The 17126-nt window shown below is 45.2% G+C and overlaps 1 protein-coding gene across 1 annotated transcript in view; it reads left to right on the forward strand.

The window, feature by feature from the left end:
- The window catches only part of rngtt (RNA guanylyltransferase and 5'-phosphatase), a 99878-nt gene that overhangs the window by 65778 nt on the left and 16974 nt on the right, over positions 1 to 17126 (forward strand). The window contains exon 12 of the mRNA XM_061244109.1: positions 1220 to 1288. Coding sequence (XP_061100093.1) covers positions 1220 to 1288 — 69 coding nt within the window. The remainder of the gene's footprint in view (positions 1 to 1219; positions 1289 to 17126) is intronic.

A 17126-nucleotide genomic window follows, 5' to 3' on the forward strand; every position in this document is an offset into this window, starting at 1 on the left:
AAATGCCTTACGGATGACAACATAATCCTGAACATTTGAGGGCTTGGACTTAACCTCTGGGTAGATATGCAAATTCAGTGTTGTGTCGTGCATGCGTGCGGCAGTGTTCAGACTGTGTATCTCCTGTTTTTGATGGTATTCCGTCTTTGCACCTATTCCACCTGCATTAACTGGTCATATAACGCCTACGGTAGTTTCACCGAACACGATAGTTATACAACGACACATGATATGTCCCCGCTGGCAGACGGACATGAACATTTATCAACAGGAATAGTGACAAGGGGGAAAAATGGCGCAAAACACAGGAGGTAATGCATGTTAACACCTTTCTCGCCTGCAGATTCAGATTTTTCATGCGGACCAGTCTAACATTACACGGTTTGAAGTAGCGAAACAAGTCATTAGAAGAACGGCAAGTGTAGGGTTTCAGATTTCATGTACAGGAAGACATGCACTGAACTAGCATACTATAGCTTTCTGAGAGCTCTACAACTTTAAAGAACATAAGCGGTATGTCTTTGTGAAGGCAAGGCAGGAGGTTGGCCGTCCAACTGCCTGTAGAGTGCTACCGTTTCAATGCCCAAGTGATGAATTAGCCCTCTTCCTGTCAGTCTATATGGGTGGATTCAGCTTGTCAGTGTTCAGAACATAACCTGCCTGAAAACGGTCTTGTGTTTTTGCTTGACTTTTGAGTAAAAATAGCTGTGTTACATCTACAGCACTCCCAAATAGACGCACGCAACTGTCGTGTTAGCGCTCATCCGCACCATTGTTAGTAATCTCCGTCTAAAACCCCAAGCCGATTGAAGATGTGAGTGTTTGGAATGGCTTCCGCGTTCTAGCCTATAATGGGAAATGACAGAGCGATGGCGTGTGTGATGTTGGGGGCTGTTTTTGCCATTTGATTAGCAGCCTGTGTAGGTGCCTAGTATACGTGGGAGATTGTGTACTGATTCAGCCTTCAATAAAGTGTCTGTGAAAAAATGGAGCTTGCGTCAAACTGTCAGTCATGATCACGCATTGATCGCTTGCTGTTGTCATCCGTCCTCCCAGAAAGCCATCTGTTCTGCCTTCTAGAAACGTCTCACTTTGCAAAAGCATTTTTTTTCCTTCCTACACTGCTTTTTTTTTTGATAGTTTCCATTTCTTTTTTTTTTCTTCATTTGAATTTTGAATTTGTGCCAATCGTCTTGTTTTCTTCGTTTTGTTTTTTCAGCTCCTGGAAGGCAGCTTCACCTCCCAAGTCAGTCATGAGGTGGACGGACTGATCTTCCAGCCCATTGGGGTAAGTCAGTAAGGTCACGGGAGCGCAGACATGGTCTGTTGACACACATTCGGCATTTAAACATAAATAAATGAATAAATAAAAAACAGCCACATTCCACAATTGGGCATTAGCGCTGCCGGCTGCACAGCGTGTCATCGGGGTCCTAGGCACACCCAGTTTGTGATTGGTACACTCAAATTTGAGCTCCCCCGCCAGTCTACAATCTCAACCTCTCTCCCAAAGGCCCCCCATCCCCCAGTAACTTCTCCCCGGTCCACCCTCAAATTGCTCCGATACACCCATGATTGGAACTCGGACGGTGCTCTTGTAGTGTAGCCCCGGTTTCTTGACCTACACCCGGCACTTTCGAAACCAAACGGTCGAGTATTTTGTCCCTGCGTCAGCTACATCAGTATTCCAGTCTCGTCCTGGTGAGGAAGCCAGGCCTTTATGCTCAATTGCGGAGCAGGCGTCTGCCTTTGACACCGGCCGCGCGATAAGAACCACCGCGGCGGCTAAGCCGTTGTTTTTCTATTGAAGCGGGAACGGACCAAAGATAGTGCTCAGCTGCACCCCGCTGGGCTGCTGTGTTCTGCAGGGCGGTCGCTCTTATCTGCCCTATTAATCCCCGTTTTATGTCTCCATTCTCCAAATCACTGAGGACTTGCTTTTATTATTTCCATTGGTCTCTATTGATTCGCTCCCTTTGTGTGGTAAATAGCTGTTATTTACATAACGATAATCTTTATTTTGGAAAGTTGGAGGGAAATTAAGAATTCAATGAAAAATAGGCTTTTAGAATGTGGGTGAAAAAAAGTGAAGTATTCTATATTACAGGGGAAGTAATCTCTAAAATGGTAATATTAAAAGCAATAAAAAAGATGCTCTGAGGCAGTTTGAACATGAATAGTTATGAGTCAAAAAGTTTTGTTGTAACCTTGGGTTTTGGTCTCTTCTGGCATTTCTGATATTCATGGACAATATATTCTAAAGCTGTGGTACATTACTCGAAAAAACTCAAGCATTCCAATCTTGGGCCTGAAAGGTCACATGAAAAATTGCAAAGGATTTTTGAATCCCACTGCAAGTAAGCGAACTAAGGCCCAGGTGAGATGTGTTTTATAAAAAACTGAGCAGCTGAGTTTCAGCGAGAAGGGATTTGTCAAACACATCCCTGTTGCTGAAACACCGCAGAATTTTTAATGGAGTTTTGATTAGGAAATCGATTCTGTGCAGCTAGTCGGAGCGTACGACCAATTTATTTTGATATTTGTTTTGAAAATTCTGCCACGACTACACTCTCAGAGCTAAGACTTGTTAGAGTACCGCATTTTTTCCCTAGAGTGAGTTGGCCAGTTCTAAGCAGGCAAAGCTATTCTCGAGCTGTTCTTTCCCTCTGATTATTTTGCAAAGAAAACGTATCTTGTACAGGTGGTGCTTTCATATTTACATTCCAAGGTCTGTTCCACATTTTCTGACCTCCACATTTTTTTAAGGGATGCAGGATTTCATTGGTTTGAAGCGTGAGGAGCTTTCATGTGGAGTTAGATGCGTTTGTCCTAATGGAAGCCGGTTGAACACATCAGAGACGGTGAAGTCAAAAGTAGCCTCTTATAAATGTTTCTCAGAATGTGTGTTGCTGGGTGAAAGTGATGGAAGATTCAATTACTGAGGAGAGCTACGTCCAATGGAAAGAATCACCGTGGTGTTTTTAGTTTTTTGCTATTGATTGAGGTTATGGAAAGATATTTATGTACGTATGTACACTGTGTATTACTTATTTATGAGATCTGGCCCTTCATTTGTGTTGGGGGATGCTGTTCCGGCGCTCTGGCAAAGATCAGTAAATAACATTGAGTCCAACAGAAAGTAGATGAAATTCCAGTAAATTCCAGGTGACCAACTGTAACCAGACACTGTACTATATGAGTAAAAGTATAGCAGAGGCTTGACAAGGAGAGCAAGATGATGGATGGAAAGATGGGAATACGCAGGCAATGTGCACTTCCACGACATCGCCTCCGTCACTCAGACGGAATGAGTTATAGCGTCGCCGGCCGTTTTCGACGGCGTAGATCTCCGGAGGCACGTGGCGACTGCTCTCCGTTCGTTCATGCGAGTGCGGTATCGGGTTCCCGCGCGCTTTCTGAAACCGATCTCCTACCGTCTCCAGACCGAGATTGATCGATGGCACTTTTGGACCTCGGCGAAGTGATTTCAGAGATTTCGCCTAATTCGCCTGTTTGAGCGATTAAAATAATTATCCAAATGATAGGACACCGATCGTGTACGTAGCGATCCTTCAATGATTCGGCCACGCAGAATTCTTGAGAGTGGAGACTGATTGTCTTGATCAATGCAAATGATTGAGTGTAATTTGATATAACTGTGCAGTAAGAGGCCCATGATCTGGGCAGGCCCTGAAGTTTCTCTTCTCCACTTTTTTTTAGACTTTTTTACTAGACTTGTATTGTTTTACACTGGGAGTTTCTGGTTCCTGGTGGAAGAAATCTCCCAGGACCGCAGCACATCTTGTCTCGTCGGCTAATTGACTTTCAAGGTGTAATTGCCCTGGAATTAATCACTGGTGCAATGAGAAAGTTGAAATAAAGGAAAGGCTTAAAGGGTTTTTGCGAAAAAACTGTTTTCTTAGCTGCAGTTAAGATCAGCTCGGTGTAACGAAACTGGCAAAAACTCTGAGATATATGACCCGGGAAAGTCTTCCATGAGTGCATTCTGAGTTTGAGGACAGGGTTAGATTAATGCAGTCAGTTTTAAAGACATTTATTACTTTCCCCATGGTACAAGCAGATCCTCATCCAATTGCGCAAGTCCCAACCCCAGATTATATTGACTAACACTGAATGGGACAAAATGTATGATCATAATTCCTCATACATATACCGTACATGGGGTGTGACTGCAGTCAGACCAGAATTATGTAGATGCTGGGTATTACTTAATGAAAAGATTTGAATGCAGGGCATGATCTGGACATTTGGATAATGGACCCTATTTGGGTGTTGAGCCATACTCAGGACATTTTGGTAATGAGGTTTAGGTCATCCATCCAGACCTCATTCAGTGTCGGATGAATCTGCCCAAGCAAGCCTGAACCTATCCCCACCTATAAGGACAGCTCATAATCATACTCGCTTGGGGTTTCATATGTGTGTTTGATACACAAACAGCTTTTCCAATACTGGCTGGCAAACGTAGCAGGTTAATCTCCACCTGTCAATGTCAAACTCTACCCTGTCTGCGCACTCGGTTTTAATCTTTTATCCAGTTTTCTCACAAAATGTCACCCAACGCTTTGGTACATTTGTTTACCTCAGTGTGTCGCCTGGGGAACGTCGCCGTCTTATTGTTGTTTCCTCCTTTCCCGATAAAGAAGAACCGGGGCGGCGCTTCTCTGTAAACCTGGGTTTTAACAACAGCGATTTTCAGCTACGTAAGTATGTGAAATGTTAAAAGCTCCACAGATGCCGGTTAATAGCGCTTACCGCAAGTAATATGCAAATTGAGGTTGGGGCAGTCATAATGCATTCTGCTTTATATGCAACAGAGATGACTGCTGTTTAGAAGCGGGTCTTTTTCCGGATAACAAATTTCTGCTTCATTTGAATTGTTAATATCTCAGCAGCCGCTTCCTTTTGCAGCTGCTTGCGGTGGTGGTCGTGCTTCGTGGCGTCCCTCTTTTTACGGCCTTCGCCCCGTCTGTTGTTTCCCCCCCCTTGTTTCGCAAACGGGATTGGCTGGTTCCGAGGGGTCGTCAGATGGTGTTTTATTTTCGCCCGCCGTTTCATTATTTAAATATGACTTGGTGTTTAATCTGAGTAAGAAAACTTGTAAAGCCGTCATACTTGTTCAAGCGTGCCTGTTTGTTAGTCACCAGAATTCCTGCAAAGGATGTTTTATAATGGTCTAATTATATAAACCAGTTCGAACTGGGGTTCCTGGTGATTTTAATAATGAATGCCGTTTGTGACATTTCTCGCTAACAGAACCCACCTGCGGGTTTTCTCTGTCGGGGGGGACTTAAACCAGGAGGGGACCGTTCTTAAATATCTACTGTCCTGGTAGATTCGGCTGGCGCGGCCCTGGGTTGCTTCAGAACTATCGAACTGTAATCGGCCTTGTAAGCTTTAACTAAAGCCCTGTGTCTCGGAGAACAGCAGGGGAATTAGGCTGTTCCCTGGGAGCTAATCAGCTCCCCGCAGGGTGCAGAGCTGGCTTTAATGCACGCTGGTCTCCTGGACGTGGCTGAGTGAATGTTTTCACCTGGCACAAACCATCTCTCAGCGGGACAGAATTCCTGCACTTTTCCCTGTCCGCGCTAACTCCCGGTGAGAATTATATAATGTTTTCAGAATATCTTGCCATATTCTATATAGGATCTTAAACATGCGCCTTGCCTCCTGCCAAATGCTGGTAGATTATGTCAGTGTTGGGTGAGCCGGACCAAACACATTGTCGTTTAGAAACCTAGTGTAAAAATAGCTGAAACATACATGGAAGTTACAAGCATACCACAAATCTTTGCACTTGTTAGGCTACTCTGATTGGAAGTGTCTGCAGTTTGCATTAGTCAGGAATGGCTGGTCGGAGAGACTATAGAGCAAGTCAGGTTCTGTGCTGACTACCAAAAAAAAAAAAAGAATGGCACTTATGATGACGAGTATATGTTTAGAACAGCATTCCATGTGTACTTTCCTAGTTCTGGATGTGATGCTTTGACTTGTGGTAGAACCTATGCACTTGTAAGTCGCTTTGGATTAAAAGCGTCTTGCAAATGACAAAAATGTAAATGTAAATGTAAATATGCCCCCGAAAAGTGAAAACGACAGTCCTGAATGATGCACGTTCTACCTTTTATAGGATATGTAGCTCTAACTTTGGTAGCCCTGCTTAAGTTAAAGAAAAAAGACAATATTTGTATTATTATTGTTAGTTTGTTTAATCCTATTCTATCTCTATCTATCTCTTTTGTCTTAAAATAAAGATTAAAAAATGTTTTACAAAGTGTGCTCATGTGGTTCTGCAATTTCAAAATGGTGTTTGGCAAAATTAATGATTTTTTCCATCATCCAGACACTGTGGCTGGTTAAACAAAAACTTAGTTTCAGACCCTGTCAATATACAAGAAATGTATGTGAATTAGGTTCAAATTTGTGTTTTTTTACGACCCTGGAGAAGACTGTTCGGTTATTTATTTTCGTTTGAGATAATGAGCGAAAGAACAAGTTGTCCCGGATTCGTACCTTTGCAATGATGTTTAATATGAGACTGCGGTGGAGCGGAGGCATTTGTTCGGTTTCGTGCATATTAATGAAGGAAATCTCCCGTTTGTCAGCAATCATAATCCTCTCAAGAAGGACCTCGCTCCGCAGGTTTAATTAAAAACTGGAAGCGGATGAAATGCTTTCTGACTGGGATTAGGCTCAGACTTTTCAGTTCGCCGGCTTTCGCGGGAGCCATGTTTCCTGCGATCGTTCCGAGGAAGACTTCCTCAAAGGTATCCTTTCACAGCGACGGTCGTAGTTACCGAGAACGGCCGGCCCTAATGGCCCTCAGGACTGACAGCTGGACAAGGAAGCCAACATGTTGCCACTTGAAGCGGTTTCGTGCCACAATAACAAAGAGCCGCATACTCGAGAGCCAGCCGAAAGAGCTCTTGACTGCGCTCCGTGCCAGAATCGCGTTATGCAGTTCTCGTGCAGAGAACCTGTGTGTGAACTTGTGTCCTTGTGATCTTTATCACGCTGCAAACCCTCCAGTGTTTTATAATGTGCAGCACACCCCCGTAGTCTGAACCTGACAGTACACCCTCGCCAACTTCAACATTTGGTATGTCCCAGCGGTCTGAGAACACCCTCGCAGTGTGAATCATACTCCAGGTCCCCGCGGTCTTCACCGTACTGTACGTTCATATGTACACTATAGCCAGTTAGCCACAGTGCTGGGGGCTTACCTCTGCTCTGCATTTAGACTGCCTTTTAATCCCCCCCGTCCCATTTGATAGTTATTAAAAGTAAATGAGGATTTTTTTTTTTTTTTCTCAAAATGTTTCCCGTTATTAGCAATATGGAGGAAAGCTCAGAAATTAGTCCCAGCGTGGGGTGGAATAAGTAGGTGGGCATATACACACACACACACACCTACACACCCACTTACACCTGCACCATGTACACACACATGTACACACACCCACTCACACCTGCACCATGTTCACACACATGTACACACACTGACGCCTGCATCATGTACACACACAAACACAACGCACGCATGCACACACACACACACACACACACACACACACACACACACACACACACACACACACACACACACACACACACACACACACACAGACGCCTGCACCATGTACACACACATACACGCGCGAACACACACACTCAAGCACCCATGCAGGGTATTCCATTCACCGCAGCTGCGCCTGCTGAACTTAATTTGCCTCATGGTTTATGCCACGCCTTGTTTGCCTTGAGTTGTGAGGAGAAGGTGACAGCTCGTGATTCAGAGCCGATGAACACGGCAGGCTCAAACACAGGTGGACAGCGCCATTAATCCACTGCACAGGGGTCAGCGCCATTAATCCACAGCACAGGGGTCGGGGGACCTCATCCCAGGCCCAGGAGGAACACGCCGTGGGCAAAGACCCGGTTGCATCTGACCAGGCGATAATGACCCTTCACACCGAGTCGGTCTTCAACACAAACCTAGACGGCCGTGAAAACAATACCCACACGTTTACCTGTGTGTATGCAGCTGTGTGTCTGTCCTGTTCCGCCGAGTTCACTCGAGTTCTCATGGACCTGCAGGGCTCTCGCTTGAATCGAAGACGGGAAAAGTTCTGGCCGCGATAATGATTCCCGCTGACTCTTGGTTTGAGCATTTTCACCTGGGAGGAAGCGTGGCACCTACGGGGGGGGTGGGGGTAATCCACTGGGACAGGAAGCACAGCGGAGGAAAAATGGCTTCGATTTGTCTCCGCGCACCTGCTTCACCGTATCAGGCCGTGAGTCTGGTGGAAACAAAACTGTTTGTCCCTGATTTAAAATCCCCAAATGAGCCGGAGTAAACAGGATTAAAATGTAATGGAAAGGATACGCCATGTGTCAGCGCTGATTTCCCTTGTTTGAACCGGGTTGAGTTTTCGGCACGGTGCTCTTTGATTGCATTAACGGCGTTCGGTCTTTCTTAAAAGTCGAGCAATCACGGGAGAGGCAAAGGTGAATTGTATCAAAGTGCGCAACCTTGGCGATGAGCATATCGTTCGTTGTCCCGCGTCGACTAATCTGGCCAAGTGCGTCATGATGAAATTGGCAGTAATATTTTTCTTGTGAAAAATGGAACACCAGACAGGACTAACACCTCAGATTCTGATTCAGATGAATAGATTTCCCAGTAATCTACAAGGTAGGCTCCCCGCCATCAATGCATGATAAGAGTTGGGCAGTTACACGCATTGTCAGTTGAAACGGAACAATAGGTCGTTTCAATGGCTTCTATCTAGCAGCCAATCAGAGTGCCCACTCGCATGTTCGTATCATGTCTGCAGCCATAATAACACCAGTCCCTGTGGAACTGATTTAGCCAGCTCCATTGTCATTGAGGTACGCTGGAATGGGACTTGCTATCCAAATACCTGCATGGGTCAGGCATTCGGCATAACTTCTGCATTATGCATAGAAGATTTGGCTGGTCAACATACTTCTGTCTTTGTCTTAAACGGGCTAAAATGTGAATGTCGAGATGTGCATAATGTATTCTAATCCCGGCTACGTTTATGCACTTTGTGAGCACAGTGGTAGGCTAAGATGGGCTTCGATGGACGCAGCGGGTTTTATGGGTAATCGTTAATGAACACATTGTGTCCTTGGGACATGTTTTTTCGCAGCAAAAAAGGGAAAGAAATTCACTGATTAATCAACAAACAGCAGGTCACTGGTGCAGATGGTTGGGTAGTCAGAGAACGTTCCAGATGGCGGTCTTTATACAATTTGTTTGTTTTTTTTAAAAAAAGGAACAAACCCGACTTCAGGGCTTATACTGTACAATATTTTATTTAAAATGTTTTTAGGCTAGCGAATGGCTGAGTAGAAGAAATATCCTGGAGACCTACCACTGTTGCCACACACAGAGTGCAATTTTGATTTTTATTGCACCTGTATTGAATTTCTTCGTAATTTTGAATGTTATGCTGTTTTTAGGTGCAAGCACAGTTTAACACATTAGCTTGCCATGGAGTGCAACTCAAGATAGCTTCAAATTAATAACTTTTGTTTGCGCAATTATCAGAAATGAAAAGTGTGAACGGCAGGTATTTGCTTCCAGAAATTGAAACAACAGCTTTGTCTTTTTCGGTCTGTCAGGGTGATTGGACCCATTTCAATTACTTGACAAAAGGTGCTTCTAGAAGAATCTTTGAGGCACTCAGTCTCTTTGCTTTAAGATTGGGAATAATGCGTTTCGCAGAGAAGCACTTTTTCCTGACCGGATTGATCTGGTCCGGTAAGGCAAGATAAGTAAACACACAAGCTGATTATTCTTTAGCACAGCCTGAAAACAGCTATTTGAGTTAAAAAATGACACTGTCTGGCCTCAGCGACGCATATGGCAAAATACCTAATCAGAAGATTCAAGAATATCTCCAGTGTGGGATTGCATTATGTGAGGCGCCTCTGCCACAATTTCTGTGGGAGTTTCTTTGTGTTTGTTCTGGCATTACAGCACTAATTGATATTAAAATTGAAATTTTATATTGAATGTGTTATATATAATGTCACGGTGCAGTTAAACCTTTTTCAAGAATACCCTTGGAGTGTGTCTTCTCAGCGGCTTGTGCAGGCTGTGAGGGTAGAGTCGTGTATGTTGAAACTGCACTCACGTTCTTGCAGTTAAACCAAGAAATTTCTGGAACATAAAAATACATTGTGATGAAAACTGGCCATTCGGTCCATCTTGGCTTATTTACTCCTGGAGAGCCGCAGGATGCGCTGGTTTTTTTTGTTAATCCGCACTTCATTGGTCAATTGAAGCAGTCGAATACACGGTAAACTTGCCTCACCTGGTTTCTTGGGTCAAAAGCGGTTGTTGCATTTTCGGTGAAAACAAAAAGCAGCAGACCCTGTGGCTCCCCAGGACCGGAGTTGGCCGTCCTTGGCCTAGAGAGTATCCAGCACAGCGTCAAGCCTAGACTTGCACATCTCACCAAGTTTTTGGCCTTGAAAACTGTGTGAGCGTACGTCCTGGTAATCATAACAGAGTTTAGCTCCTTTGTTTTGCTGACGGTGCTCAACCTGGGTCTCCGGGCTGCTCGTTTGAAGCCTCCGTTTATTTTCCACGGGAGACATCTTGAGCATCTTCCCTGCTGTTCTGTATCCACGAGGTGTCTGAACAGCCATGAATTATCGTTTGACCTCAGCATGGTGCCGCGAGGCTTTTATTGGGCTACGTCTACACTCCTGAAATCCCCAAGATGCCTCCCGTTATCCTGTCCTGAAGTGTACTGTGAAGTGTAACTGCGGCATAATGCAGGGCCCAACTTTACTCCCTCAACCCTGTAATGAAAAGCCGAAGACAACTCCTCCTGGATTGATGTGATACTAGCTCACGTTTTTCCTTTTCTATCTTTTGTCCTTTTTAAATTAAAAGCCTTGACTTTATGACATCTTAATCTCTTGTCTGAAAGTGATTAGGCGTTATAATAACTAAAACGGAGAAGGTAATGAAGCTTGGGGGGTTGTTTGTGTAATGTTCTGTGGATGAATGATACACGTTCCATGACAGAATCTTTTGCAGCACAGTGCATTCAGAACAGCGCTCTCTCTCCGTTTAGAGAATAAATACGGCTGACCTGTCTGTGTTAGAAAGGGCAGAACAGGGCGTTTAATAAAGAACGGGGCAGAGTTTGTTAACGTTATCAGTGGTCTGAGGTGTCCGAGGTGGAAAACAAATTCCTGCTTTTCTGGGCGAAACCCTGCCGCCGCACTTTTGATTAACCTTAACCGTGTTTAGGGGTACGGCTTTGTGCTGCGAGTTTTTTGTTCCTGGCAGCATTGATTTAATGCCATTGGTTCTCTCCTCCATACCAAACACCTTTTCCGGGATTTATGTTCTCATAATAGCTACACCCATGGTGCCCTTTATATATCTTCAAGTACAAAAACCTGCGGAAATCCGTTCCCCTGAAGCCCGCCAGGCACCAGGTTTATTCAGAAGCACTTAGGATTTAGCGCGTACTTATTTTTGTTTATTTCGTGAGGGGCCGCACCGGCCCCCCAGCCGTAGAGCCCTCGTCGAGTTTGTGCATCTCCACCCCACCCCCCCACCCCATCCCACCCCCCTTCAGGCTGACTCACCGAAACAGCGAGCTACAGGCTCAGCTTGTCATCCAAGAAAGGCGGTGGAGGCTTCTTCTCCTCACGTCTGTCCGTCCGTCCGTCCGCCCGCCCACCGCCTCTCCGCCCACCCCTCGCGTTTGTTTGCGGCGTCTCGAGGTGGCCTTGCCCTGCGATCACGCCTTTCTCTCGTGAATACCTATTGTGGAGATGCCGGGCGGTAATGAAAGGCAGAGCGTGAAAACCTCCCGCCTACGCTCCCAGCCGCTGCAGGGGAACACGGAGAGAGGGGGGGGGGGTTCCTGCACTGCCCTGCGCGAATTTCATCCAGCCACCGGCGAGTCGAAGTTCAAGAAATAAATGAAAGCATCAAAGATGGTGCCCGGTGAAATGGAAACCCCACTCGGAACTGTAACTACGACGAAGTAATGGCGGGCTTTAATGGGGGCCATTTCAGGATGCGAGTGGAACTCTACTATGTGCTGTGTGAGCAGAACGGATGAAATTGCGCTCTGCCAACGTCCATTCGAAGAGCGGGACCGTGTTTTCACTGTACAAGCGTGCTGGGATCCGCGTGTCTGAGTGGCTGTGGATAAGAGCGTCTGCTAAGCGATTGTAATTCGACGGGGTAAAACCACTAAACGGCCCATTGCTTTCTGCTATCCTTAACTGACAGCAGCCTTGATTATCAGCAGACGGGAAAACATCCATGCGTATTAATCGAGGAATTGAATCAGTCTGAGACCCGAGCGTCAGATTGAGATCGAGCTTTTCGATCCGTTTCATTATTCTTCTGATGTTTTAATGGGCTGCTGATAATGATCCAGCTTTCAGATTGCAATGCTATAAAAAAAAATAAAGAACATCTTGGGCCAACTTGAACATTTGTTGAAAGTGGCAACAGGTGACACATTACTCAGCGAACAGATTTTCCATAGAACATATTTTTGCTTGCTAGTTTTAGTGAAGTTGGCACGGTTGTTGTATTAAGGGCAAGGAGAAGTATTGAGGCGATTGCGCATAGTAGCAAAGTTTTAAAAACTCAGGGCATACAAGGCTGTGGACGGAATGCTGTTTTGATTTCATAAAGGTCCTTCTACCTCATTTAACCTTGACATATGATATATGCGCGGAATGCGGCTGTGTAGCCCAAATTAATGTTTGTGGGTTTCAACAGAAGGTTAATTACAGATTCATTTTAATTTGCCATAGCAGGGAACAGCCATTTCCACTGGGAGTCGGGCAATTCGCTACCCAACAGAAGGACAGCGCTTTCGAATGCTCGAGTCCGTGACTGGTTTCCTAACACTTTCCCCTTAATAGCAGCTAAACAAAATGCAGTCCCAGTCCCTGAAGCAAAGCCATTCCCTCTGCCATAGATGCTCTGTGTTACGTAATGCTGCTTCCATCTGACCATGTTGAGCCTCATTGCTTTGGTTTCCGAAACCGTGGCATTTAGCTTTTATAGTATGCAGCATGCTACTGCAGCACTTTAGCTGTTCAGTTACACTTCATGCTCTCTGTCAATATGAGCAATTACACTGTTGTGCAAGACTGTGAACCTCATATTAACTGCGTTTGTTTATAACTTCTTTAAAGGTACAATAGGTAAGATGTTTGTGTTAAAACATTGTTACAAGACCATTGTAAATCTCTTCCTATCATTGAAAAAGGCTCACTGACATGTTGACTCACCCTCTGCCTGTGTTTATAGTCCTTAAAATCGGGTTTCGAAGTATGCACTTGACAGACCGACACATTGTAACAAAACGTTGTATAGCTGTACAATAATTCAAGCTCATTGGTTGAAAATTGGTTCTAATTTCTACAGCCAATGGCATTTCAATGTCAACACGTTCACAGAGAAGGGGAGGGATAAACAGTGTTGTGGTTTCAGGGTGTTCGTTGCTGAAATTCCTCTCTCGACCGTCCAAAATGACCTGTTGTACCTTTAACGCTTGATAATAACTAACAATAATAACTCACTCTCCCCCTCCCCCTCCCCCTCCCCCTCCCCCTCCCCAATCCTGGTCTGGTCTGGTCTGGTCTGGTCTGGTCTGGTCTGGTCTGGTCTGGTCTGGTCTGGTCTGGTCTGGTCTGGTCTGGTCTGGTCTGGTCTGGTCTGGTCTGGTCTGGTCTGGTCTGGTCTGGTCTGGTCTGGTCGGTTAGGTCCTGAGTCTGCATTTCTGAGCTTGAGAGAGAGCGTGCGCCTGCCTGTTGTCTTGATCTGTGAAGGTCCCCTCAGACCAGAGTCACCGCTAAAGTGCTTGCAGTATCTTATCTTACAGTACCGTGAATGGCTGGCAATTTTGCCTCAACGCGAGTGTAAAGAACGGAAATCCCACAGGCTGCTCTGTTGGGTCAGCCATTTTATTGTCAAATGGGTCTTGTGCTCGAGGTTATTTCCGGTCAGCCTGGGAACATTACCATCATTATTGCGTTGTAATTGTTACCATTATCTACTCCTTTGCGGCTGCCGAAGCCGGTCAGCAGTAAGTGACACACTGACCTGCGTGACCATCGATGGCACCCGGCGATAAGCCTACGGGCGCACTCGATGCCCGTCTCTACGTTAGCGCGCTAGCCGCTGTTCCCCAAGCATCCCTCGGGCAAAGGGGCAGAGGGAATCGGCCTTCTGCAAAGAGGAAACCCAGTCATCCGCAGAGCGCCCCCCACCTGATCAGCCTGCTGGGGGAAAGATAAGGGCTGAAACGCAGAAGTGTCACCCTGTCAGAATACGCGGTGTCCTCTCTGTAAACAAGCTTACAGAGCAGGGAGCAGCTGCTCAGTGTGACACCAGAGGGTTAGCATCGAGTCTCCTGACGCGGACGGTCCTCTCTCTGCGTTTGACAGCTGCCTATCAGAAAGTCTTGTGTTTGATTGTCGTAGCATGTGACAGCACGACAGTCTCAAAAACATACAGAAATAAAATTCTGTATATTCAACATATTTTCTGTGTCTCGCAATAGTTTTACGTAACCATGAGACTGTGTATGAAAAAAATGTCTCCTCTGACATGAAAATACCAGTTATGAAAGGATTTTTTCTTCCCTTTTTTCCAATATTTGCAGAGACCTGTCAGTCAGACATTCATTAGCAAAGCCCAGGGAGGGGGGGGGGGGGGGGGCGCTGTACGCGACCAGATCCCACGTCACACACACACATTCACACTCACACTCTCACTCTCTCTCTCACACACACACACACACACACACTCACACTCTCTCACACACACACACACACACACACACACACACACTCACACTCACACACACACACACACACACACACACACACACACTCGCTCACACTCACCAGCTCAGTGCTCTGGAGCTGATCCACCTATTCCCACCGAGTCCCATTGGACTGAGCGGTGTTACCGGGCAACCTGCCCATCATCCTATTGGCTCATCCTCTTCCACCTCCTCATGAGCAGAAGACAGGCTCATTGTATGTTGCTTATTTTACAATCAATATGTGCCAGATGACTGATGTCCATGTTACACACGAGAGATCTAAATAAATAGTGTTGACGGTTCAACAATTTTTGGAAATAATCTGATGGTAATTTAGATGTGAGACTTTTAGGTTGTAAATATTTTTTATGTACTCATTTGTGATAGGTTCTTGAAATGAATTTGGAGTACTGTATAATGTTCACAGTACGCATCCGCATTTCCATTTCACCGTCTGTTGTACTTCGAAGCAAATCGAGGATCAGTATTCAAAAGCAATGATAATCTTGGGTCGTGCTTGCGGTAGGTGGCTGTCTCTTTAGAACACAAGCAGGGAAATTAAATGAATACATTGAGCAAATGAATTCATGTAATCAGTCTGAAGCAGTGTGAGATTCGCTGATGACCGGAATCCTGAAAGTGTCTGCACGGCCGCATAAGTGTGGTTTATCTATTCCAAGGAAGCTTGGACTCAAGGGAGCTTTTGAGGTCCACGGTTGTCCAACCATGTCACTACAGACTGAGAGACCAGACTTTGTACAGTACCTTTGGCAGTATCTGCGTCTTCATGGCATTATAAATAGCATTTACATAAGTACGACTTATAGGAAGGATGACATAACGGAAAAGTAAAGTATAGGATGGCATAAGAGCAATATTAAAGTATTCATTGCTGTCGATGACTCAGAATGCCATATGTGAATGATGCCTTCAAATGACTAGTCCGGTGAGCAGTCTGATGATCATATTTCAAGTAAAAATAACTACCATTGCGCTTCTTATTTCAGACTGCATTGGTGTAGCAAGTTTTGGTCATAATGTGTATTGTTTCGATAATTTAGATAAGTTTGCTATCGTTTGTTTTCTTACATGCAGTTATATACTTTCCAACACAAATGCTGAATACTTGACATTTTACGTTACTCTCTATGAATATGTTATGGAGGCATTAGACATATTATGCTTCAATAAAGCAGTACCCTGTATTTTTCAGAGGTTTTTCAGCTATTTTTTGTTGTATTTTTTTATGTTTTCAGAAGCTTTTATACACGCTATATATCAACACCTCAGCAGTAACATTAGCAGGCTTTGCCGGTCTAGCTCCTCTCCTGTGTGCGCCACGCAAGGCCAGCTAGCCCCAGGTTGCTGATGTTAATGGGGTCCCATGGGTATGTTTCTTTCTAAACAATACCTCTTCAGAGTTTGCCCATGTTTATTTCCCCTTCATACACGATGCCTTAGTAGCTTAGGTTCCCCGTATGACGCATCGGAGCCAATCGGCGATTGTAGGATGCGCGCAGAGACGAAAGCGGCCCACCCCGCTCTTTGTCCGTAGCGCGGGGACCCCCCGTCCGCTGCGGCCTTGTGCTTTTTATGAGACAGGAGGCCATTGAGGTCGTGGCGGGATTCGAGGAGATGTCCTCACTGATGACTGGAAAGACTGGCGGACAGCGCTTCAGCAATTATACACAGCAGCCCTGAGCGCACAAATTCCTCAATGCGCTTCTTAACAAGGAAGCCTCGCATAACCAGCGTGTTTGTCTGTAAAGTGGGGGAATCGTGGAAGAGTACATTCGGAAAGAAGCAGAACTTTTTTTTCGTCCTTATGTAACAAGCAGTGATGGCGAGTTCACTTTGATGGACCCCCTGTCCAGCTATAAGAGATTCGTCTTTCATTCGGCTGTCTGACTTTGACCATTTTCCCAAATTATACATGTAGGATTTTGGTTGACTGCCCCCTTAAGAGTTGAGCCAATTAACTTGAGGATGTAGGATGCAATGACAATGTGACAGAAAAGGCAGCAATGTCATCTTTCACTGTCCAAAAATAAACAGAAAATGTTGACCTTTTCTGAGAAGTCTATCTAATTACTTTTGCAGGGCTTGTATATAGACACTAACACAGAAACACGAGCAGGTGGTTTGCTTTGTATTTCAGATAATTAGGTTTTAAAAAATGTTTTCAAGTATAAACTTCACTTGATCCCGGTTAAATGTAAAAAGCACCTCATCAGTGGTGAGAGGAAGGAA

This window comes from Conger conger, chromosome 5 (assembly GCF_963514075.1).
Source record: "Conger conger chromosome 5, fConCon1.1, whole genome shotgun sequence".
Taxonomy (NCBI): Eukaryota; Metazoa; Chordata; class Actinopteri; order Anguilliformes; family Congridae; genus Conger; species Conger conger.